The 22,978-nt window shown below is 51.5% G+C and overlaps 1 protein-coding gene across 1 annotated transcript in view; it reads right to left on the bottom strand.

Moving 5' to 3' along the window:
- The window catches only part of LOC122543998 (neurexin-1-like), a 1,169,973-nt gene that overhangs the window by 979,192 nt on the left and 167,803 nt on the right, over window positions 1-22,978 (bottom strand). The window contains exons 4-5 of the mRNA XM_087983596.1: window positions 2,504-2,665; window positions 1,028-1,466 (exon numbers count right to left, since the gene is read on the bottom strand). Of these exons, the coding sequence (XP_087839722.1) occupies window positions 1,028-1,466; window positions 2,504-2,665 (601 nt within the window). The remainder of the gene's footprint in view (window positions 1-1,027; window positions 1,467-2,503; window positions 2,666-22,978) is intronic.

Genomic DNA, 22,978 nt, shown 5'->3' with positions numbered 1-22,978 from the left:
ACCATCACATGCACACACTGCCTCACACACCCTAATTCACATGCATACCCATCCACACACACACACTCATGTACACACAAACACAATCTCTCTAACACACACTCCCACAGACACGCACACACATTCTCTCTCACACACACATACACACAAACACTCACACTCTCTCTTGCTTTCAGACACCCACACATTCACACAAACACTCTCATACACTCTTCCTCAGACACCCACACACATAGGTACACACACTCACACACATTCTCTCTCTCAGACACGCACACACACTCACATACTGACACACTCTCTCTCAGACATACACACATACTCACATTCTCTCTCTCTCAGACACCCACACATAGACAGGCACACACTTGCATACACACACACACACTCTCTCAGGCATGCATGCACACAGGCTCTCTCTCTCTCAGACACACACTCTCTCCCTCTCTCTCTCTCTCTCTCACCGATACCCACACTCACTCTCTCGCTCTTTCTCTCTCTCTCACAGATATCCACACACACACACACTCTCTCCCTCTCGCTCTTTCTCTCTCCCACAGATACCCACACACACTCACACCCTCTCTCTGACACTCACACTCTCTCTCAAATACACACACTGTCTCAGACACTCACACTCTCTCAGACACTGACACACACACTCACACTTTATTTCTCTCTCTCTCAGACCCACCCTACACTCTCTCTGACACCCACACTCACACTGTCTCTCTCTCACACATCCACACTCTCTCTCAGGCACACACACTCACACCTCTCCCAGACCCCCCCCCCCACACACACTCACACCCTCTCTCTCTTTCAGACCCTCACACACACACACTCTCTCTTTCTCTCAGACACACACCCACACACTCTCTCCCTCTCTCTCAGATCCCCCCATACTCACATCCTCTCTCTCTCAGATACCCCCACACTCTCACCCTCTCTCTGTCTCTGACACCCACACTCTCTCTCAGACCTCCCCCCACACTCCCACAGCCCCGGTGAAGATGTGCTGCCTGACCTGAACGGCCGTCTCTCTGGAAGTCGACATGGCACCACTCCCCATCGTTGACCTTTTTGTTGGTGGCGCGGATCTTGATGGCCCCCGAGCCCATGTCCAGGAGCAGGAACAGGAACCCGTCCAACAGCTCCATGGCAAAGTAATCCACCTTCTGGAGCCGCTCGGCACGCGTCTCCTTCTGGTGTTGCCTCTTGCCGTGGCTGAACAGGAGCAGACCATTGGGTTCCGTGGTACAGAAATCAAAGGAGACCGAGCCCGTCTTCTTGGTATTCCACTTGGGGAGGGCGATGTACGCTTCGGGGGCTTCAAAGGTCACTGGGTCCAGGGCAGCCACGTTCTCACATCGGAACACCAGGTCCCCGTGCACCTTCATCTTGGAGTCCCCCTCCTTGGCCAGGCGTGACAGCTCCAGCTTAAAGTCATTGTTCTTGTAAACCACCTGAAAGGAATGGAGAGGCAGGTTAGCCCATAGTGTAGAGGAAGCTTTACTCTGTATCCAACCCTGTGCTGTCCCTATCCTGGGGAGTGTTTGATGGGGGACAGTGTAGAGAGAGCTTTACTCTGTATCTAACCCCGTGTTGTCCCTGTCCCTGGGAGTGTTTGATTGGGGACAGTGTAGAGGGAGCTTTACTCTGTCTCTAACCCCATGCTGTCCTTGTAATGAGGAGTGTTTGATGGGTACAGTGTAGAGGAAGCTTTACTCTGTCTCTAACCCCATGTTGTCTCTATCGTGAGGAGTGTTTGATGGGTACAGTGTAGAGGGAGCTTTACTCTGTATCTAACCCTGTGCTGTCCGTGTCCCCAGGACAGGGCCAGCACGGGGTTAGATACAGAGTAAAGCTCCCTCTACACTGTCCCCCCATCAAACACTCCCCAGGACTGGGACAGCACGGGGTTAGATACAGAATAAAGCTCCCTCTACACTGTCCCCCATCAAACACTCCCCAGGACAGGGACAGCACGGGGTTAGATACAGAGTAAAGATCCCTCTACACTAACCCCATCAAACACTCCCCAGGACAGGGACAGCACGGGGTTAGATACAGAGTAAAGATCCCTCTACACTGTACCCATCAATCACTCCCCAGGACAGGGACAGCACGGGGTTAGATACAGAGTAAAGCTCCCTCTACACTGTCTCCCATCAAACACTCGCAGGATAGGGACAGCACGGGGTTAGATACAGAGTAGAGCTTCCTCTACACTATCCCCATCAAACACTCCCAGATTTGCGTTGAAATACAGACTAAAGCTCCCTCGATTCTTTCGGGAAGTCGAAAACAACTGAGCTGAGGTGCTGAATGGACATCAAGTCGAAGGTGAATTCATGCAACGAAACAGAACTGTGCTGAATCAAAGTAACGCCGTCTGGATCGCCATTATCCGAAGCACTGAACAGCTGCCCCTGCGGTGGGAGCTGAGCGCCCAGGGTCAGTGTCAACAGGAGGTTGCACGTGACGTCTCTGTGATACTCACGTCCTTCAGGCACCCCATGAAGTTGTTGCTGACGGGTGAACCAGGCAGGTCTGCTGTACTCGGGCTCCCCCCGATGTAGAAGAAGTCATCGGAACCCAACATGGTGTAGTCCTCCTGCGTGTAACCTGTGGTCGTCAAGATCCCATCCACTGAGATGGTCACCTGCCCAGGTGGGCCGTGGGAGAGGTGGGGTGAGGGGTGTTGGAAGAAGGGAGGGGGAACGAAACGAAGGAAGAAAAGATGGGAATACAATCCGTTACCGATGGCCTCAGTTACGTCGACAGGTCTGCCTGACAAGGGTGTGGGTTGGGTGGGGGAAGGGGGGCATTATTGCTGAGGGAAGGGGTTGGGGAGAGGGCTGATGTTTTCCATTTTCATGTCTGATTTACACCCCTCGGTGAGGGGGACATTAATGTTTCACCTTGTTTGGAGGGGGGTGGGCATCAACAGAGGAGAGGGAAAGGCGGGAACTGATGGTTTGAAGTCCTTTGGCTATCCCCCACAATGTCGGCCATTTTGTTCTCCCAGATGTTTGGGGCGAAACTGGTCAGCTAGGAGGGCCGAGACTCAACAGCCCAGAGGCTGCTGGGACAACCGGCCTATCAACCCCCTTCAACATCTTCGACTCCTTCCCTTCCTCGGCAGCAAGGCTGGCTTCATAGTCTGACTGACTGACCTCCTCACGCTACAAGTCACACTAAAAACAACACCGACATTTGAGTACCCCGCCCCAAACCATGCCTCACCCTGGTTGCGAAGGGTATTGCGGCTCTGGCCGATCCCGACTGGTTCCCCCTCGCCCTCAGAACTGGTCAGACTTTGAACACGGTGTGAACCCACTCTGCTTTCTCTCAACCTTCGCCATGCAAGTTGGGGGGGGCGACGTGGAGCAGGTGGTGGAGTAACTGAGCTATAGCAGCTCTGACACCGACCCCAACCCCAACAAAGTAATGCCCCAGGAGGACGCAGGTTCAAATCCCACCGTGGCCACGCCTTGGTGTCAGCGGTAGGCCATTACCGGTTGGTTGCCAAAACCGTGGCTTTTAAGTGAAGGGACCCGGCCGTCCCTCCCTGGTCTGGAGTCCATGTGACTCCAAACCCAGTGCAACGCGGCCACCACCACTCCCCCCACCTTCTGAGATGGCACAGGCAAGCCCCTCGGGTTCAAGGGACCGGGGCGAACAGACATTGGCTCAGCTGGTGTTGCCCAGATGTGGCTGGAGCATTGTAAGAGAAAGAACAGGCTTTGGCATCACCTCAGACCGCGTGGCCTGTCCTCATCTGCGTGCCACTCTCCATGATCCTGCCCCGCACCCCCCACCTCCCTCAATATAACTCCGCAGGTCTCCCCCACCGGTCTAAGACTCCTCCCCGCTGCAATGGCTCAGTGGTTAGTCCCGCTGCCTCACAACGCCAGGGACCCAAGTTCGATCTCTCCCTCGGGTGACTGTCTGTGTGGAGTTTGCTCCGGTTTCTTCCCACAGTCCAAAAATGTGCAGGTTAGGGTGGATTGGCTGTGCTAAATTATCCCATAGTGTCCAGGGATGTGCAGGTTAGGGTGAATTGGCCATGCTAAATTATCCCATAGTGTCCAGGGATGTGCAGGTTAGGGTGGATTGGCCGTGCTAATGCCCATCGTGTTAGTGCATTAGTCAGGGGTAAATATCGGTGAGGGGAATGGGTCTGGGTGGGTTACTCTTCAGAGGGTCAGTGTGGACCTGAAGGGCCTGTTTCCACACTGCAGGGATTCTGTGGATTCACCACCACCTGCTCAGAGAGCCAAAACGTTGTCCCTTACTGCCTCACCCCATCCCCATCATCAGCCACTGTCCATGGGTGTCCCTCCAGAGGGTGGACCTCCCAGCAGCTGGGCACTATTGAGTGACGAGGCCTACCCTGGAGTTGTGTGGAGGTGTGCTTTTTGAGCAAGTTGGCGACGTGAACCAGAGAACCGTGCCAAACAAATGCATCCACAATATCGTGGTGTCACCCATCACAGTTCCTGTGTTTCAGTTGTTGGCAAGGTCCAGGGTTCTGGGTGGCACCTGTCTTGAGGGCAAGGGCTGGGAAGAGGTGCAGCGATGACCTCACCCGTGTTTCGGATCTCCCAGGTACACGCTCCTCTGTTCAAATCCCACCCCAGAAACCAACAGCCTGGTCAAGTTCATCATGGGACATAATACCATTGGACTTATTAATGGTGGACCCAACACTGTCAAGAGACCCATTGGGTTGATGTGGGTTGTTCTGGGTTGAAGGAGGGGAGCTCACTTTACCCAACCCAGGCCCACACGTGACTCCAAGCCCCTACAGCCATCAGGTCCGCTCTCAAGCACCCCATACCCCACCAAGATGGTGTTCCAAGGTGAGACTCGATCAAGAAAGGATTCTGCCTGGGGGAGTGGTGCAGAGGGTCACCTCAAGATGGACTGGGGCTCAGACGCTGGGCAGAAGGTGATGGGGTGAGGGTAGGGGGTTGGAGACTGGCCTCCTCCGATGGGGGTAAGGATCGGGTAGCATGCAGGGAAGCAGGTCAGCGTTGGGCAACTGCTCAGGGAGCAGTGGGTAAGACTGAAGGCTGAATAGGCTGGGGCTGTTTTCTCTGGAGTGTCGGAGGTTGAAGAGGTGACCTTATAGAGGTTTATAAAACTGTGAGGTGCATGGATAGGATGAATAGATAAGGTGTTTCCCCTGGGGTGAGGGAACCCAGAATGATAGAGGTTATGGAGAGGGAGAAACACTTAAAAGAGACCGAAGGGCAACCTTTTCAAGCAGAGGGTGGTGCGTGTATGGAATGAGCTGCCAGAGTAAGTGGTGGAGGCTGGTATAATGACAGCATTGAAAAGGCATCTGAATGGGGATGTGTATAGGCAAAGCTTAGAGGGATATGGGCCAAGTGCTGACAAATGGGATGAGATTGAGTTGGGATATCTGGTCGATGTGGACGAGTTCGACCGAAGGGTCTGCTTCTGGTGTACATCTCTATGCCCCCACCCTATGAAGACAGAGGCAGTGATTGGATGGTAGGAGTGTACTGCTGGGGGTTGGTGGGTGAATGTCAAGAGGGTGATGGTTAGATTCAATGATGGTAACACCATTGAATGTCAAGGGGGTGATGGTTAGATTTAGTGCTGGTAACACCATTGAATGTTCGGGGGAGATGGTTAGATTAAGTGATGGTAACACCATTGAATGTTCAGGGGGAGATGGTTAGATTGAGTGGTGGTAACACCATTGGATTTTAAGGGGCGATGGTTAGATCCAGTGATGGAAACACCATTGAATGTCAAAGGATGGTGGATAGGTGCAGTGCTGGTAACACGATAGAATGTCATGGGGGTGATGGTTAGATTCAGTGATGGTAACACCATAGAGTGTCAAGGGGGTGATGGTTAGATTCAGTGATGGTAACACCATAGAATGTCAAGGAGGTGATGGTTAGATTCAGTGCTGGTAACACCAGAAAATGTCAAGGGGGTGATGGTTAGATTCAGTGATGGTAGCACTATTAAATGTCAAGGGGGTGATGGTTAGATTCAGTGATGGTAACACCATTGAATGTTCAGGGGGAGATGGTTAGATTTAGTGACAGTAACGCCATTGGATGTCAAGGGGGAAATGGTTCGATTGAGTGATGGTAACGCCATTGGATGTTAAGGGGCAATTGTTAGATTCAGTGATGGGAACACCATTGAATGTCAAAGGGCAGTGGATAGATTCAGTGATGGTAACACCATTAAATGTCAAGGTGATGATGGTTTGATTCAGTGATGGAAACACCATTGAATATAAAGGGGCGATGGTTAGATTCAGTGATGGTAACACCATTGAATGCCAAGGGGCGATGGTTAGGTTCAGTGGTGGTAACACCATTGAATGTCAAGAGGGAGATGGTTAGATTCAGTGATGGTAACACCATTGAATGTCAAGGGGCGATGGTTAGATTCAGTGGTGGTAACACCATTAAATGTCAAGGTGATGATGGTTTGATTCAGTGATGGAAACACCATTGAATATAAAGGGGCGATGGTTAGATTCAGTGATGGTAACACCATTGAATGCCAAGGGGCGATGGTTAGGTTCAGTGGTGGTAACACCATTGAATGTCAAGAGGGAGATGGTTAGATTCAGTGATGGTAACACCATTGAATGTCAAGGGGCGATGGTTAGATTCAGTGGTGGTAACACCATTGAATGTCAAGGTGATGATGGTTTGATTCAGTGATGGGAACACCATTGAATATAAAGGGGCGATGGTTAGATTCAGTGATGGGAACACCATTGAATGTCAAGGGGTGGTGGATAGATTCAATGATGGTAACACCATTGAATGTCAAGGGGCGATGGTCAGATTCAGTGGTGGTAACACCATTGAATGTCACGGGGGAGATGGTTAGATTCAGTGATGGTTACGCCATTGAATGTCAAGGTGATGATGGTTTGATTCAGTGATGGTAACACCATTGAATGTCAAGGGGCAATGGTTAGATTCAGTGGTGGTAACACTATTGAATGTCATGGGGGAGATGGTTAGATTCAGTGATGGTAACGCCATTGAATATCAAGGTGATGATGGTTTGATTCAGTGATGGTAGCACCATTGAATGTCAAGGGGGAGATAGTTAGATTCAGTGATGGTAACACCAAAGAACGTCAAGGGGGTGATGGTTAGATTCAGTGATGGTAACACCATTGAATGCCAAAGGGGTGATGGTTAGATTCAGTGATGGTAACACCATTGAATGCCAAGGTGATGATGGTTTGATTCAGTGATGGTAACGCCATTGAATGTCAAGCTGATGATGGTTTGATTCAGTGATGGTAACACCATTGAATGTCAAGGGGGAGATAGTTTCAGTGATGATAACACCATTGAATATCAAGGGGGAAATGGTTAGATTCAGTGATGGTAACACCATTGAATGTCAAGGAGCGGTGGTTAGATTCAGTGATGGTAACTCCATTGAATGTCAAGGGGGTGATGGTTAGATTCAGTGATGGTAACACCATAGAATGTCAAGGGAGTGATGGTTAGATTCAGTGATGGTAACACCATTGAATGCCAAAGGGGCGATGGTTAGATTCAGTGATGGTAACACCATTGAATGTTCAGGGGGAGATGGTTAGATTTTGTGACAGAAATGCCATGGGATGTCAAGGGGGAGATGGTTCGATTGAGTGATGGTAACACCATTGGATGTTAAGGGGCGATGGTTAGATTCAGTGATGGGAACACCATTGAATGTCAAAGGGCGGTGGATAGATTCAGTGATGGTAACACCATTGAATGTCAAGGTGATGATGGTTTGATTCAGTGATGGGAACACCATTGAATATAAAAGGGCGATGGTTAGATTCAATGATGGTAACACCACTGAATGTCAACGGGCGGTGGTTCAAATCAGTGATGGTAACTCCATTGAATGTTCTGGGGTGTTGGTTAGATTCAGTGATGGTAACACCATTGAATATCAAGGGGGTGATGGTTAGATTCAGTGCTGGTAACACCATTGAATGTCAAGGAGCGGTGGATAGATACAGTGATGGTAACACCATTTAATGTCAGTGGGCGATGGTTAGATTCAGTGGTGGTAACACCATTGTATGTCAAGGGGCGGTGGTTAGATTCAGTGATGGTAACTCCATTGAATGTTCTGTGGTATTGGTTTGATTCAGTGATGGTAACTCCATTGAATGACAAGGGGGTGATGGTTAGATTCAGTGATGGTAACACAATTGAATGCCAAGGGGGTGATGGTTAGATTCAGTGACGGTAACACCATTGAATGTCAAGGGGTGGTGGATAGATTCAGTGATGGTAACACCATTGAATGTCAAGGGGCGATGGTTAGATTCAATAATGGTAACACCATTGAATGCCAAGGGGGTGATGGTTAGATTCAGTGATGGTAACATCACTGAATGTCAAAGGGCGGTGGATAGATTCATTGATGGTAACTCCATTGAATGTCAAGGGGTGGTGGATAGATTCAGTGATGGTAACTCCATAGGTAGTCAAGGGGCGATGTTTAGATTCAGTGGTGGTAACACCATTGAATGTCAAGGGGGAGATGGTTAGATTCAGTGATGGCAACACCATTGAATATCAAGGGGGAGGTGGTTAGATTCAGTGATTGTAACACCATTGAATGTCAAGGGGCGGTGGTTAGATTCAGTGATGGTAACTCCATTGAATGTTCTGGGGTGTTGGTTAGATTCAGTGATGGTAACACCATTGAATGACAAGGGGGTGTTGGTTAGATTTAGTGATGATAACACCATTGAATGTCAAGGGGGTGATGGTTAGATTTAGTGATGATAACACCATTGAATATCAAAAGGGCAGTTGTTTGATGGGGCAATGGTAATTTGTGAATATTCATGATTGGTGGAACGTGAGCAGAAATGAAGCTCTGATTGGAAAAGTATGTACCCGTCTCTGTGAAACCAGCTCTTAACCACCCTCTGGCATTTACCACTTGGGAGGGTAACATTTTTATCCTTTCACCACCGGCTGGGACCAGCATTACGTTCTCCGTCCCTAATTGCCTCAGGAAAGCAGCACCCAGCCTGTTTCTGGAGCTGATAGCAGCCTGTGGGGTTAATGTGTCTTCTTGTTATTCCCCAATTGGAACTTTGACAATGATGGAACGTTTGGCAAGTTGGAATGGGCCAATCCGCTGGCAGTGTCGTGCAGTCGGTCACCTTGTTTGGTGTTGGGGGAGTAGGGCAGGGAGGTGGGTTTGGATAAGAGGGGTGAGTTGTGTGGAGGTGTGCTTGGTTTGGAGGGATGGGTGGGAAACCAGCACGCATAAGCAGTAGTTCTTGGCTCATGGCCATTGGCAGGATTGGATGGAGCACCTGGTCAGCGGAGAGACGATACGTCTACCTTGGCACCCCATGACACTCCTGGCATTGCCCGAACAGGAATCTCAAAAGGAGGGTACTTTTGGATAGGACCTATGCCCCGTTTAGCTCGATGGTACAAGGGAATGAAAAAGGCGACAAGAAGACATTGGGCTTGGTGTAACCCCGTGACGTTCAAAGGAAGGAAAGCTACTGTTCTGACCCCTTTCCAATCACCGTGCAACCGTGAGAATTAATCGAGGTCCAATTCTGAAATGTCCAATCAGAACGCGGGCATTGAGGGTCAACAGTAGAGTGGCGCTGCAGTTAAACCTCTCTCTGACCCTGCGACCTGGGACTTGTCTCGTTTTCACCCCCTCACTGCTGGGTGAGCCAAGCGCTGACTTCTCAAGACGTTGGCGTCTTTCGACGTCTGGTTCCCCTGACACCAACTGCCTCAGGTGCCTCAGCTCACCGAGAGGCAAGGTTAACCTTGTCGTATTTGACGGGGAGGTATAAACGACTGTGGGCTGAGCTTAATCAGAGGGTCATCAGCCATGGGGGCTAGGTTGTGAAGGGCAGAGGTGATGATGGGGGGAACTGTTAAGGTGACCTTGCCTGGAATCGAACCTGGTTAGGGACGAAACAAAACCCGCAGATGGTCGAATCCAAGGTGGACATGCAGGAAGAGTGTTAGAAGGTGGAGATGTCAATTTATTGCGTGTAACCCCTCCTCAGGTTGGACATCTGGGATGCTTGGGAGTGGAATGCCTCTGAATCTGGGCAAAGGCGGGGGAAATTGGGAGAATGGTGATGGGAGTTTTGCAGGATACTGGGTGGGAGGAGGTGTGGTCCAGGTAGCTGTGCGAGTCTGTGGGCTCACGGTAAATGTCCGCCTGGAGATGGAAATGGAGAGCTCAAGAACTGGGAGTGCTGAAGAAGGGTCACACCCGAAACGTCACCTTCTCCACCTCCTGATGCTGCCTCGCCTGCTGTGTTCTTCCGGCCTCCTGCCTGTCCACACCTTGGAATCGAACCTGGGCTGTTGGCATTGCTCCCTATCGCCGACCAGTCCTTCCCCATGACCACACCAACCAACCTGCCTAGCCAGTGCCCTCCAAAGGCAAGGGAATACATCTCACCCGCCTCTGAGGACGCAAGGCGGGGATGTGTGGGGTGTGGAACGGCCGTTCTACCCATTCTACCCATCGTCCTTCAGCCCGTCCCACCCACTCCACATCCTTCCCACCTCCTGTCCCTGGGTAACTCGCGAACCCTCTCTCTCTCTCTCTCTCTTCTCCTAACACTGCTGTACCATTCCCAAAGGCAACCCTTCCCGTTTACTCATTCCCGGATAATGGGGGTCCCGGCATCACGTTAAGACGGGACGCCGCAAAAGGATTCCTGCTCCCAGAGAGACTCAACCTCCACCCTTCTCCTGCATTTCTAAGACCACCCCGCTTTCTCAACCTTTGACCCACCCCCACCAATTCCTCCAAAGCCAACTTGCTTCAAACCATCAGATCCATCCTCCTTCTCACCAACCTGATCGGTCAAGAATAATTCCGCGGATTCAAACAAGAACCAGTGCTGCATGATGGGATGGTCATCCCACGGGGAGCCTTTATTGAGCCCGAGTAATCCTGACTGCCAACTGTCCAATATCTCGGGGTCAGGTGCAATGATCCCCAGTACGCCCGAGCCTGAATATCAGGTTCCCAGCAGAAGTTGACATGATGCACCCTAGCCTGAACATCAGATTCCCAGCAGACGTGACATAGCACACCCTAGTCTGAACATCAGATTCCCAGCAGAAGTTGACATGACATTGACTGTTCCTCTCTTACTCCATCTCTCCGACTCTGGAGTTCCTCCAGGCACTTTGCCTCCTCATCGTCCTCCCCAGACCTCACACCCCATTTATCTCCCGGTCAATCACCAGCGGCCCTTCCAGCTCCTCGATAACAGCCAACGTGGAGCTTGATGAGGGGGTAACACACTAATGGCGCAGTCCTCTCCCTCTCTACTGCCATGCAGTTCCCAAAGGTAAATGCCAGTCGAGCTGACGCACACTGGTCTCACCCATATGTGGGACAGTATAAGGCTGTGCCCTTCCCCCGCTCCAGAGGTGCGTCACAACATCTCTGAGCAAGTTGATGAGAAAGTCTACCTTAACAGGTCTGACCTTTGCTGCCCTTTCTGTTTGGCTTGTCCCCATGTTGCATTCTGGGAATCAGTAAGGTGGACAGTCCCTACCCCGTTCTGTTGGATGTTGGGCCACACTGTTTGGGATAGGAGCTCCTTGGGGCCCTCTCTCTTTCGTTCTTCCCTGTGATCCCACCCGAAAGTGTCTGAGATCCTCCTTCGCTCTCATCCTGAACGATTCTTCCCTGAGCATTCCTAGTTCCTTCCTGAAGCTCAGGAGCCAACGATCCAGCTCCGAGCTTTGGCGGACATTATTCTAGTCAACGAAGGTGTGCGCCACCGGTGTCTGTCATCCCCTCCTACCTCAGGAAGGGGACGCTGAAAGGTTTTCTTGGACTGCGTGGTCGAAGGGATGACGCAGGATCTCCAAGGTTTTGGGGGAACTGGCCAATCCATCTGCTGAGGTGGGCCAGCTGGTGAGAGCCATTGACCAACCAGAGGCCAGTGTCCCCATTAGCTCAGCGACATCTGGATGAGTTACTTTAGGAAAGGTCTCATTTCATCAGAAGCAGCTCAGGGAAGGGTCACCGGGGTGGTCCCCAGTGCGGAGGGATTGCCTCACCAGCAAAGGATAAATGAGTTGGGACTCTGTCACCGGAGTTTAGAAGGATATGAGGTGATCTCCCGTTGAGGGGCTTGACAGGGTCAATGCTGAGAGGGTGTCTTCCCCCCTCACAGGAGGGTCTGGGACCAGAGGGGATTGGAATAAAAGGGGGCGCCAATTTCAGATTGAGATGAGGAGGAATTTCTTCTCTTGGAGTGTTAGGAGTCTTTGGAACACCTTGCCTCAGAGAACGGGGAGGGTGGGGGGGTTTGGAGGATGGAGGGCAGAGTCCTTGTGAATGTTTAAGGCCGAGACCATGAGATCGGTCGAGGCCAGAAGGGCGGGAAAGTGAGGAATGGCGGAACAGCCCTAGAGGGGCCGAATGGCCTACTCCAGCTCCTTAAGGTCAGCCGGTGAGGTAGAGTTGACGGCACACAGTGGGAAGAGCGTCCAGGATCACAAGAGGACCGACTGACTGGTTTATGCAGGGTGGGGGATGGTGGAGGGGGAAGGGGGTTTGTCTGTTCTGGGGACTGCGGGAAGGGAGGGTGGGACAGTCTCATTCCACCAGTCGCTGAGGAAGGCAAACAGCGCATAGCAAGAGCATTCGAGTGCAGGACCAGGGATGTCTCAGTATAGGGGGGGGAGAGAAATGCAGAAAATAGGGGTGGGGTAGGCCATTCGCCCCCCCCCCCCCCATGTCTGCTCTGCCATCTTGAGACTGAGACGAGGAGGAATTTCTTCTCTCAGAGAGTGCTGTGGGTCAGGTGGGGAGCAAAACCCTTGTGTAGATCGATTCTTGATCATCCAACCCTTCCCGTGCTTTCTCCCCCTCAACCCACCCTCTTTGATCCCTCAGACCCCTTCCTGAAGACGTTCAATGTTTTGGCCTCAACAGCTCTCCGTGGTAGGGGAATCCCAGCAGCTCTCTGGGTGGAGTACGTCAGCTCAGTTCTAACCCCACCATTGTTAGGCTATGACCGCTCCTACCCTCCCATTGTGGACTCCCCGCCCCCCGAGGGGGTGGGTGGGAGGGAATGGAGAGAGGGCGCGGGGGGGAGCAACCGTCAAGACCCTTTCCCTAGACGAGTCAAGGGGGCGACAATTTCCAAGCCAACGTTTCAGCCGGAGCGGTGGAGTTGGCACCAAAAGCCCCAGAGGCGCTCGGATCTGAGCCGAGTGGACACGCAAGGCCATTCTGCCCTCATCCTGGTAGTGTCGATGCGCACGTACTCCCGGTCACAGCCTCCACGGGCCTCCGACCCTCCAGGAGCAACTCGGAAAGGGAACCCTTCACAAACACGGTGGTCATCCTATGGGCACCGACACCTCCTCCACCCCCCTCGCCCCAAACCCGCATCCTTTGAAAACACTCCCTTGCCCCTCTGAAACAGAATTCCCTACCACCCTGGATTGTTCAGGACAATCCTTAACAATTGTTCCACACTAAGGCACGGTCACAGAGCTGAAAGACAAAACAAAGACCATGTTTTCATGTAACAACGTTAGCCTGAATGAAGCAAAGGGATTTCTTGTCCTGCAAAGGTGGTCTCAACATCATTTTTTTTTTGCCAGAACTTTTATGTCAATTCCAGGCCAGCACGTCTCTAACTCACCCTGGGTCCCCTGAGAGACCCCTTCTCTAACCTCTTCCAAAACCATTCCGTATGGCGGGAGATACAATGGCTTAAACACCCGCACTGATAGATTCGAGCACAGCTTCTTCTCCCGCTGTATTTAGACTTCTCTCAAATTTTAAATCTAACGCTGATCCCGCTCTCCCCTGCACTGCACCCCTCGCTCTGTCACCCTTTGGACAGAGGGACGGCGATTATCCAAACAACACGGGCGGGGGAGTATTTTGGACGTTCGGATAATCGAAAGCTGGATGACACAGTTCAGCCGTGCACCAGGAGCTTGCCAATGCAGCTGGATCAGCCGAAATTCAGATAAGCAAGTGCCGGATCATTGAGGTGCCTCTGCACGTCAAACAAAACCTTTCACTGTACTCGGGCACAACAAATCAAGTCAACCTTGAGAGGGACCCTGAGAGGGGATGACGCCCAAAAGGGATCTCACAGCACTGGTTCCAGTTTGTCCTCCGGGGATGGAGGGGGGAGGAATTGGCTTAATCGGAAGAGTTTACAGGAAGGAAGCAAAACAGGAGTCAGACACAAAAATGGAGTTAGTACTTAATTTCCCACAGTTTTGGTAAGCGTGTTAGTAATTGGTGTTTAGTTCGTTTGGCCAAAGGATGGCAATGCACTCTCAAGTTAACCAGAGACCGCTCCAGCCATGCAAGGACCAGTCTCACACAAGCCTTTCTCAGGGCCAGACTTCAGTCAGTCAACAATTTAAATGACCATGCAAAGAGCCACATGCTTAAAACAATAAAAATTAAAGAGGAACACAGAGAAAGGAAACAAGAGCTCCATTTTTCAAGGTGTATTTTGACAAAGCAGCTCAGGGGAAGTGGCCATGTTTTCCTTGCGCTCCCCGCCCCCGAATCTCTGTAGGAGTAGCCTTTGTTCCACGTGTCGCGCGGTGTCTTATGTGAACCGTGGCAAAATAATTTGGCCTGTGCCCAGGTGAAAAATTTTAGCGCTCCCCCCACCGCCGCCACCATGCAAAGAGAGAGCGTCCAAACTTGCAAACTGTAGAAAGCATCACACAGAGGGTGATAGAGCTAGGGTGAGGCCCAGTTAAACCAGAGTTTAACCTGGTTAAGCCAGAGACCCAGGTAATGCCCCGGGGTTCGAACCCCCGCCGTTAGCAGGCAGTGGATTTTGACTGCAATAAAAATCTGGGATTAGGAGTATGATAATGAGCATGAATCCATTGTCAGGAAAAACCCTAATGTCCCTTGAGGGAAGGAAACTACCATCCTTACCTACTCTGGGCCTACAGCGAGGTGGATCATCATAAAAATGCCTACAGTGTGGAAGCAAGCCATTTGGCCCATCGAGTCCACACCGACCCTCTGAAGAGCATCCCACCCTGTTGAGGCTGAGTCTCAGAATCCCCACAGGGTGGAAGCAGGCCATTCAAAAGAGCAACCCACCCCCTAATCCTGTCCCTGGAAGCCTGCATTCCCCATGGCCGATCCACCAGCCTGCACACTACAGGACAATTTCCTATGGCCGTTCCACCCTCACCTCCACAGCTTTGGATTGTGGGAGGGCACCCCACGCAGACACAGGGAGAATGTGTAAATGTCACACCGATTGTGGCCCAAGGGTGGGATCGGATCTGGGTCCCTAACATTGGGAGGTAGCAGTGCTAACCACTGTGCCACCCTTAACTGGTTGACTCTTAACTGCCCTCTGGACAAATAAAAATGGGCAATAAATGCTGGGCCAAGCCAGAGACATTATTGAATAGATAAAACATGTGTGTGTGTGAGAGAGAGAGAGTGTGTGTGTGAGAGAGAGAGTGTGTGTGTGTGGATGTGAGACAGAGAGTGTGTTTGTGTGCAGAGACAGAGAGGGTGTGTGGTAGTGAGTGTGTGTGTGTGTGAGAAAGAGAGTGTGTATGAGAAAGAGAGAGAGTGTGTGTGTGTCTGTGCCTGTATGTGTGAATGTGTGTGTGAAAGAGAGAGAGTGTGTGCCTGTGTGTATGTGAATGTGTGTGTCTGTGCCTGTGTGTGTGTATGTGAATGTGTGTGTCTGTGCCTGTGTGTATGTGAATGTGTGTGTCTGTGCCTGTGTGTGTGTGTGTGTGTTGTTGAGCAACGTTCTCAAATTTCACATCTCCAGCAGTCCACCCCTTTACGTTCAAAATGATTGGTGCCTAAAAGGACATCGACCTTAGACAGCCACATCTGCTTTTCAGTGGGGAGAAGGTGCCTTTTATGTGGCTTCAGCTGTAATTAAATAAAACCCTGGAAGAAGTGAAGCAGACAGAGCTGGTGTGCCGTCTCCAGGGAGTCTCGGAGACAAAAATGAACTTTCCGAACTGTGCAGCTGACTGCTTTTCCCCAGAGAATGGACAGGAACAAACTCCATCCATCACTTGACGGGAATATTGACAATAGGCACGTCAGCCTCAGCCTGTCTCTATGGTCAGGCTGCACCAAGGAAGGTCCAGCACAGAGCTGTTGGAAGCAAATACAATCCCAGTAGGCCATTCAGCCCCTTTTTGGAGGCAGATGATGCTCCTCATGTCCTGCCGGGAGAGGCGCTACTCGAGTGGAGAAAGGGCTTTCTTCCCTCACAGGATGCCTACAGTGCGGAAGCAGGCCATTCGGCCCATCGAGTCCGCACCGACCCGCTGAACAGCTTCCCACCCAGACCCATGTCTCCACCCTATTCCCATAACCCTACATTTTCCATGTCCAACCTGCACACCTTTGAACACTACGGGGCAATTTCCCACTCTAAGATCTTTGAACTGTGGGATGAAACTGGAATGGATGCGGGGAGAACGTGCAAACTGCACACAGACAGTCGCCCAAGGGTGGGATCGAACCGGGGTCCCTGTGAGGCAGCACTGAGCCACCATGCCGCCCACAGTTTCACTGGACGGGCACACAACACTCCGTTAAGCGTTATGGCACAGAACGAGGCCATTGAACCCATCACTGCTGCGCCAACCCCCTCAAATGAGCCAGCACCAACCTTCCCACCTATTCTGCCACACCCTTGCAGCCCCCTTCCAGCCAAAATGCCCCCCGACACATTTCTGGGGTTCCACACTCCAACTAGGATCTTGGTAAAGTTAGAGAGACGGCTGGGTGGCATTTTAACCGCACTTTGGGCGAACGGAGAGATTGAGAAGGAGAGATTTTTGTGGTAACCTCACCCAGAAATCGAACCCACACTCTTGATGCCACCCTGCGTTACAGCCACTTGAGCTAACCACAACCACACCCTAAACTATGATCTTCCTCTCCCATCACCGTTGCTAGTCTTGCACATCATTACGGGGAGAGGGGGCGAAGGAAGGGAAGTCACCCATTGGCTTGTGAGGTTGGGGGGGGACCTCATCCTGGGTGAACAGCAATCTTGGTTTGTTCAGTACATCGCATCAGTTGTCTGACACTATGATCTTCTGCTATAAATTCTGCGTCCTATGATCTACCTCCCTGATGAAGGAGCGGCGTTCCGAAAGCTAGTGCTTCCAAACAAACCTGTTGGACTAGAACCTGGTGTTGTGTGATTTATAACTGGGTGAAGATGGCCAACAATCAGCAATCATTTGTTTAACGGGATCGTATATCCCGAAGAAAGGGCAAGTCTGATTACTGCAAATCCATTTATCTGTGTAAAGTGATCTATAAGGAACTCTCATTGGACGAAAACCGTTCACTGGAGATCAAGGGATGTTTAGTTCCAACAATAATGGAATGTGGGTCTGTTTTTTTTCCTTTAAACTGTGTTATTATTTAACAATGATTCATTGTTATAATTAATCCTGGTGGTTTTTCATTGAGGTGGTTAGCACTGCTGCCTCACAGCACCAGGGACCCGGGTTCGATCCCACCCTCGGGTGACTGTGTGTAGTTTGCACATTCTCCCTGTGACTGAGTTGCTTTCCTCCAGATGCTCTGGTTTCCTTCCACAATCCAAAGATGTGCAGGTTAGGGTGGATTAGCCATGCTAAATTGTCCCATAGTGCCCAGGGATGTGCAGGTTAGGGTGGATTGGCCATGCTAAATTGTCCCATAGTGCCCAGGGATGTGCAGGTTAGAGTGGATTGGCCGTGCTAAACTGTCCCATAGTGCCCAGGGATGTGCAGATTAGAGTGGATTGGCCGTGCAAAATTGTACCATATTGTCCAGGGATGTGCAGGTTAGGGTGGATTGGCCGTGCTAAATTGTCCCATAGTGCCCAGGGATGTGCAGGATAGGGTGGATTGGCCATGCTAAATTGTCCCATAGTGCCCAGGGATGTACAGGTTAGGGTGGATTGGCCGTGCTAAATTGTCCCATAGTGCCCAGGGATGTGCAGATTAAGGTGGATTGGCCGTGCTAAATTGTCCCATAGTGCCCAGGGACGTGCAGGTTAGGGTGGATGGGCCGTGCTAAATTGTCCCATAGTGCCCAGGGATGTGCAGGTTAGGGTGGATTGGCTGTGCTAAATTGTCCCATAGTGCCCAGGGATGTGCAGATTAGGGTGGATTGGGCCTGCTAAATTGTCCCATAGTGCCCAGGGATGTGCAGGTTAGGGTGGATTGGCCGTGCTAAATTGTCCCATAGTGTCCAGGGATGTGCAGGTTAGGGTGGATTGGCTGTGCTAAATTGTCCCATAGTGCCCAGGGATGTGCAGATTAGGGTGGATTTGGCCTGCTAAATTGTCCCATAGTGCCCAGGGATGTGCAGGTTAGGGTGGATTGGCCGTGCTAAATTGTCCCATAGTGTCCAGGGATGTGCAGGTTAGGGTGGATTGGCCGTGCTAAATTGTCCCATAGTGCCCAGGGATGTGCAGGTTAGTGTGGATTGGCCGTGCTAAATTGTCCCATAGTGTCCAGGGATTAGCGGGTTAGGGTGGATTGGCCATGCTAAATTGCCCCACAGTGTCCAGGGACGTGCAGGTTAGGGTGAATTGGCCATGCTAAATTGCCCCATAGTGTCCAGGTATGTGCGGGTTAGGATGGATTGGCCGTGCTAAATTGTCCCATAGTGCCCAGATATGTGCAGGTTAGGGTGGATTGGCCGTGCTAAATTGTCCCATAGTGCCCAGGGATGCGTGGGTTAGGGTGGATTGGCCGTGCTAAATTGTCCCATAGTGCCCAGGGATGTGTAGGTTAGGGTGGATTGGCCGTGCTAAATTGTCCAATAGTGCCCAGGGATGTGTAGGTTAGGGTGGATTGGCCGTGCTAAATTGTCCCATAGTGCCCAGGGATGTGCAGGTTAGGGTGGATTGGCCATGCTAAATTGTCCCATAGTGCCCAGGGATGTGCAGGTTAGGGTGGATTGGCCATGCTAAATTGTCCCATAGTGCCCAGGGATGTGTAGGTTAGGGTGGATTGGCCGTGCTAAATTGTCCCATAGTGCCCAGGGATGTGCAGGTTAGGGTGGATTGGCCATGCTAAATTGTCCCGTAGTGCCCAGGGATGTGCATGTTAGGGTGGATTGGCCGTGCTAAATTGTCCCATAGTGCCCAGGGATGTGCAGGTTAGGGTGGATTGGCCATGCTAAATTGTCCCATAGTGCCCAGGGATGTGTAGGTTAGGGTGGATTGGCCGTGCTAAATTGTCCCATAGTGCCCAGGGATGTGCAGGTTAGGGTGGATTGGCCATGCTAAATTGTCCCGTAGTGCCCAGGGATGTGCATGTTAGGGTGGATTGGCCGTGCTAAATTGTCCAATAGTGCCCAGGGATGTATAGGTTAGGGTGGATTGGCCGTGCTAAATTGTCCCATAGTGCCCAGGGATGTGCAGGTTAGGGTGGATTGGCCATGCTAAATTGTCCCATAGTGCCCAGGGATGTGCAGGTTAGGGTGGATTGGCCATGCTAAATTGTCCAATAGTGCCCAGGGATGTATAGGTTAGGGTGGATTGGCCGTGCTAAATTGTCCCATAGTGCCCAGGGATGTGCAGGTTAGGGTGGTCTGGCCACAGGAAAAGCCAGACTACAGGAGGAGAGTAGGTTGCTCTTTGGAGGGTCAGTGCAGACCTGATGGGCCAAATGGCCTCACTCTGCGCCATAGGGATTGTGTGAAAACCAGAAATTGTGGGGAAAACTCATCGAAGTTTGCAGAGTGAAGGCCAAGTCAACATTTCAGATTGAACGACCTTTCCAACCATCCGTTGTTGACTGAACTCTCAGTCCCCTGACCCTGATACCTCGGAATGAGGCACGTGTTTTTCCCATTTTATTTTGCAACAACCCTACCCTGAGGCGGGGAGAGGAGAGGAAGGCGTGGGGGTGAGCGGTTGAAATTAGTGCTCCGAGACAGTCTCTGAACCTTATTTCGACGTCTGGAGTTTCCGCGGCTTTATCTGTGGTTCCTTCTGTGAAAACATTAGCTCTGTCATCTGTTGCAAAGAGCTTTTTAACAAGCCCTCAAGGGGGTCAGGAAAATTAATTTTGATTGAATATGTCTGGTTTGTAAACTGGCAACTTTGCCCCGGGGAGGAGGGAATGGAAAATCTATCAATTCCCTGACCTTCGACCCAACTTTGTGCCCTCCTGACGCCTTGGCGCTGTTTTCGGTCGGTGAGCCATGCCTTGTTGAGTGCGGCCCACACTGCGCACAGGAAGATCCCACAGCCAGTGGCCTGCTCCAGGACCTATCGGCTGAGGCCAGGATGCGTGCACAGCAGGAACCCACTATCGGCAATTGAGGTGGGGCGGGCGGAGGGGGGTGTAGTTTTGGGGGAAAGGGCTCCATCAACAGAGGCGAGGGGGTAGGCCGTTCTGATCATCACCTCGACTGCCCACCAGGTCAGGAGTAGGCCTTTCGGCCCATTGGCTCCCCTCTGCTGTGCGGCGGGACCCATCGGATCGCGCTCGGCTTTCTCCAACCACCAACTCCCCCAACAAATCCCATCCACCCCCAACTTCCTGATCACCCTCACCTCCCCTAAAATGCCGCTGAGGAACAAGATTGAACCGCTCAGACTGCCCTGCCACTCCATGAGATGGCGACGGATCTGATTTTGACCTCAACTCTTACATTCCCACGTATCCTGCCATCCCCCAACCCCCCCCTTCCCAATAACTTTCCATCCCCTCTGAAACCTTTCAATATACCCAAATCTATCGGTGAGGCCACTTTGAGAACACTGCGTTCAGTTCTGGTCACCCTGCTACAGAGGGAAGGATGTTGTGAAAACTAAAAGGGTTCAGAAAAGATTTACAAGGATGTTACCAGGGTTGGAGGATTTGAGCTACAGGGAGAGGCTGAACAGGCTGGGGCTGTTTTCCCTGGAGCGTCGGAGGCTGAGGGGGGACCTTATAGAGATTTATAAAATCATGAGGGGGCATGGATAGGGTGAATTGACAAGGTCTTTTCCCCGGGGTGGGGGAGTCCAGAACTAGAGGGCATAGGTTTAGGGTGAGAGGGGAAAGATATAAAAGAGACTGAAGGGGCAACTTTTTCACCCAGAGGGTGGTGCGTGTACGGAATGAGCTGCCAGAGGAAGTGGGGGAGGCTGGTACAATTTAAAAGGTACCTCTTTGGGTACATTGTGGCTGATCTCATCTTGGTCTCAACCCCTCCCTCCTGCCCCCACACCCTGTAACCTATCACTGATTAAAATTCTCCTCCTGAAATTTATTCAGTGTCCGTCACCTGCACACTCTAGGGGGTTAGTGAATTCCACAGATTCCGCGCCCCCCCCCCCCCCCCCCCACCCCACACACTTTGAGAGAAGCCATTCCACCCCATCTCTTGGTTAAATCTGCCCCCCTAGCTTTTCCTGAAACGATGACCGATCTTTCTGGATTCCCTCCAACATGAGGAAACATCATCTCCATTTCTCAATCCCTCCTTTCACGTCGAACAGAGCTCCATTAGATCTCCTCTTGTTCCTCTAACTCCTGCACGATGGCTCAGTGGTTAGCACCGCTGCCTCATGGCGCCAAAGACCGGGGTTCAACCCCCCCCCTCAGGTGACTGTCTGTGTGCAGTTTGCACATTCTCCCCCCTGTGTCTGTGTGGGGTTTCCTCCGGGTGCTCCGGTTTCCTCCCACCGTCCAAAGGATGTGCAGGTTAGGGTGGATTGGCCGTGCTAAATTGTCCCATAGTGCCCAGGGATGTGTAGGTTAGGGTGGATTGGCGATGCTAAATTGTCCCACAGTGTCCTAGGATGTGCAGGTTAGGATGGATTGGCCGTGCTAAATTGTCCTATAGTGCCCAGGGATGTGCAGGTTCGGGTGGATTGGCCATGCTAAATTGTCCCAGTGTACAGGGATATGCAGGTTAGGGTGGATTGGCCGTGCTAAATTGTCCCATAGTGTCCAGGGATATGGAGGTTAGGGTGGATTGGCCGTGCTAAATTGTCCCATAGTGCCCAGAGATGTGCAGGTTAGGGTGGATTGGCCATGCTAAATTGTCCCATAGTGCTCAGGGATGTGCAGGTTAGGGTGGATTGGCCGTGCTAAATTGTCCCATAGTGCCCAGGGATGTGCAGGTTAGGATGGGTTGGCCGTGCTAAATTGTCCCATAGTGCCCAGGGATGTGCAGGTTAGGGTGGATTGGCCGTGCTAAATTGTCCCATAGTGCCCAGGGATGTGCAGGTTAGGGTGGATTGGCCGTGCTAAATTGTCCCATAGTGCCCAGGGATGTGCAGGTTAGGATGGATTGGCCGTGCAAATTTGTCCCATAGTGCCCAGGGATGTACAGGTTAGGGTGGATTGGCCGTGCTAAATTGCCCCATGGTGTTCAGGCTCAGTGGATTAACAATGGTAAATGGAGGGCTATAAGGATAGGGATGTGTGCTGGGTCTGGGTGGAACGGTTTGGAGTGGGTCAGTGCAGACCACGTTGGGCGAATCGCCTCTTTTGTGCGCTGCAGCGATTCTCTGATTCAATGATTTTTAAGGGAAAGCGAGTCTCAGGGAATGGTGTGCACGAGACACCCATCGATTGGTGTAAATGCCCACCCTGGGATCACTCACTTCCCCCTTTAGCAACAGGAACTCTGCCGCTCTCACTGAGGTCTGGGCCTCCACGTGACTCCAGACCCCCACGGCCTTGTAAAGGGGCTGGAGCTGGAAAACCACTTTGCCGCCCTACAAACCTCCAGCTTTCACCCACGGAAAAGATTGCAACCAGAAAATGGTTTCCCGGGATTTGCAGGAAGTGGGATTTAATGCTTTTCTAACAATGTAGCCCCGTCAGTAATTACAGAGAGCGAGACCATGTTCAGCGGCATTGAGTTTTCCAGCTGCTTGTTTCTCTGTCGGTACCAACACTTGACCTTCACAGATTTTCTG

The sequence above is a fragment of the Chiloscyllium plagiosum genome, unplaced genomic scaffold (genome assembly GCF_037043375.1).
Source record: "Chiloscyllium plagiosum isolate Xiang-an unplaced genomic scaffold, Cpla_swu_hap1 HiC_scaffold_46, whole genome shotgun sequence".
Lineage (NCBI taxonomy): Eukaryota > Metazoa > Chordata > Chondrichthyes > Orectolobiformes > Hemiscylliidae > Chiloscyllium > Chiloscyllium plagiosum.
The sequence above is the reverse complement of the archived record's forward strand: the minus strand, read 5'-3'. Positions and strand labels throughout refer to the sequence as shown.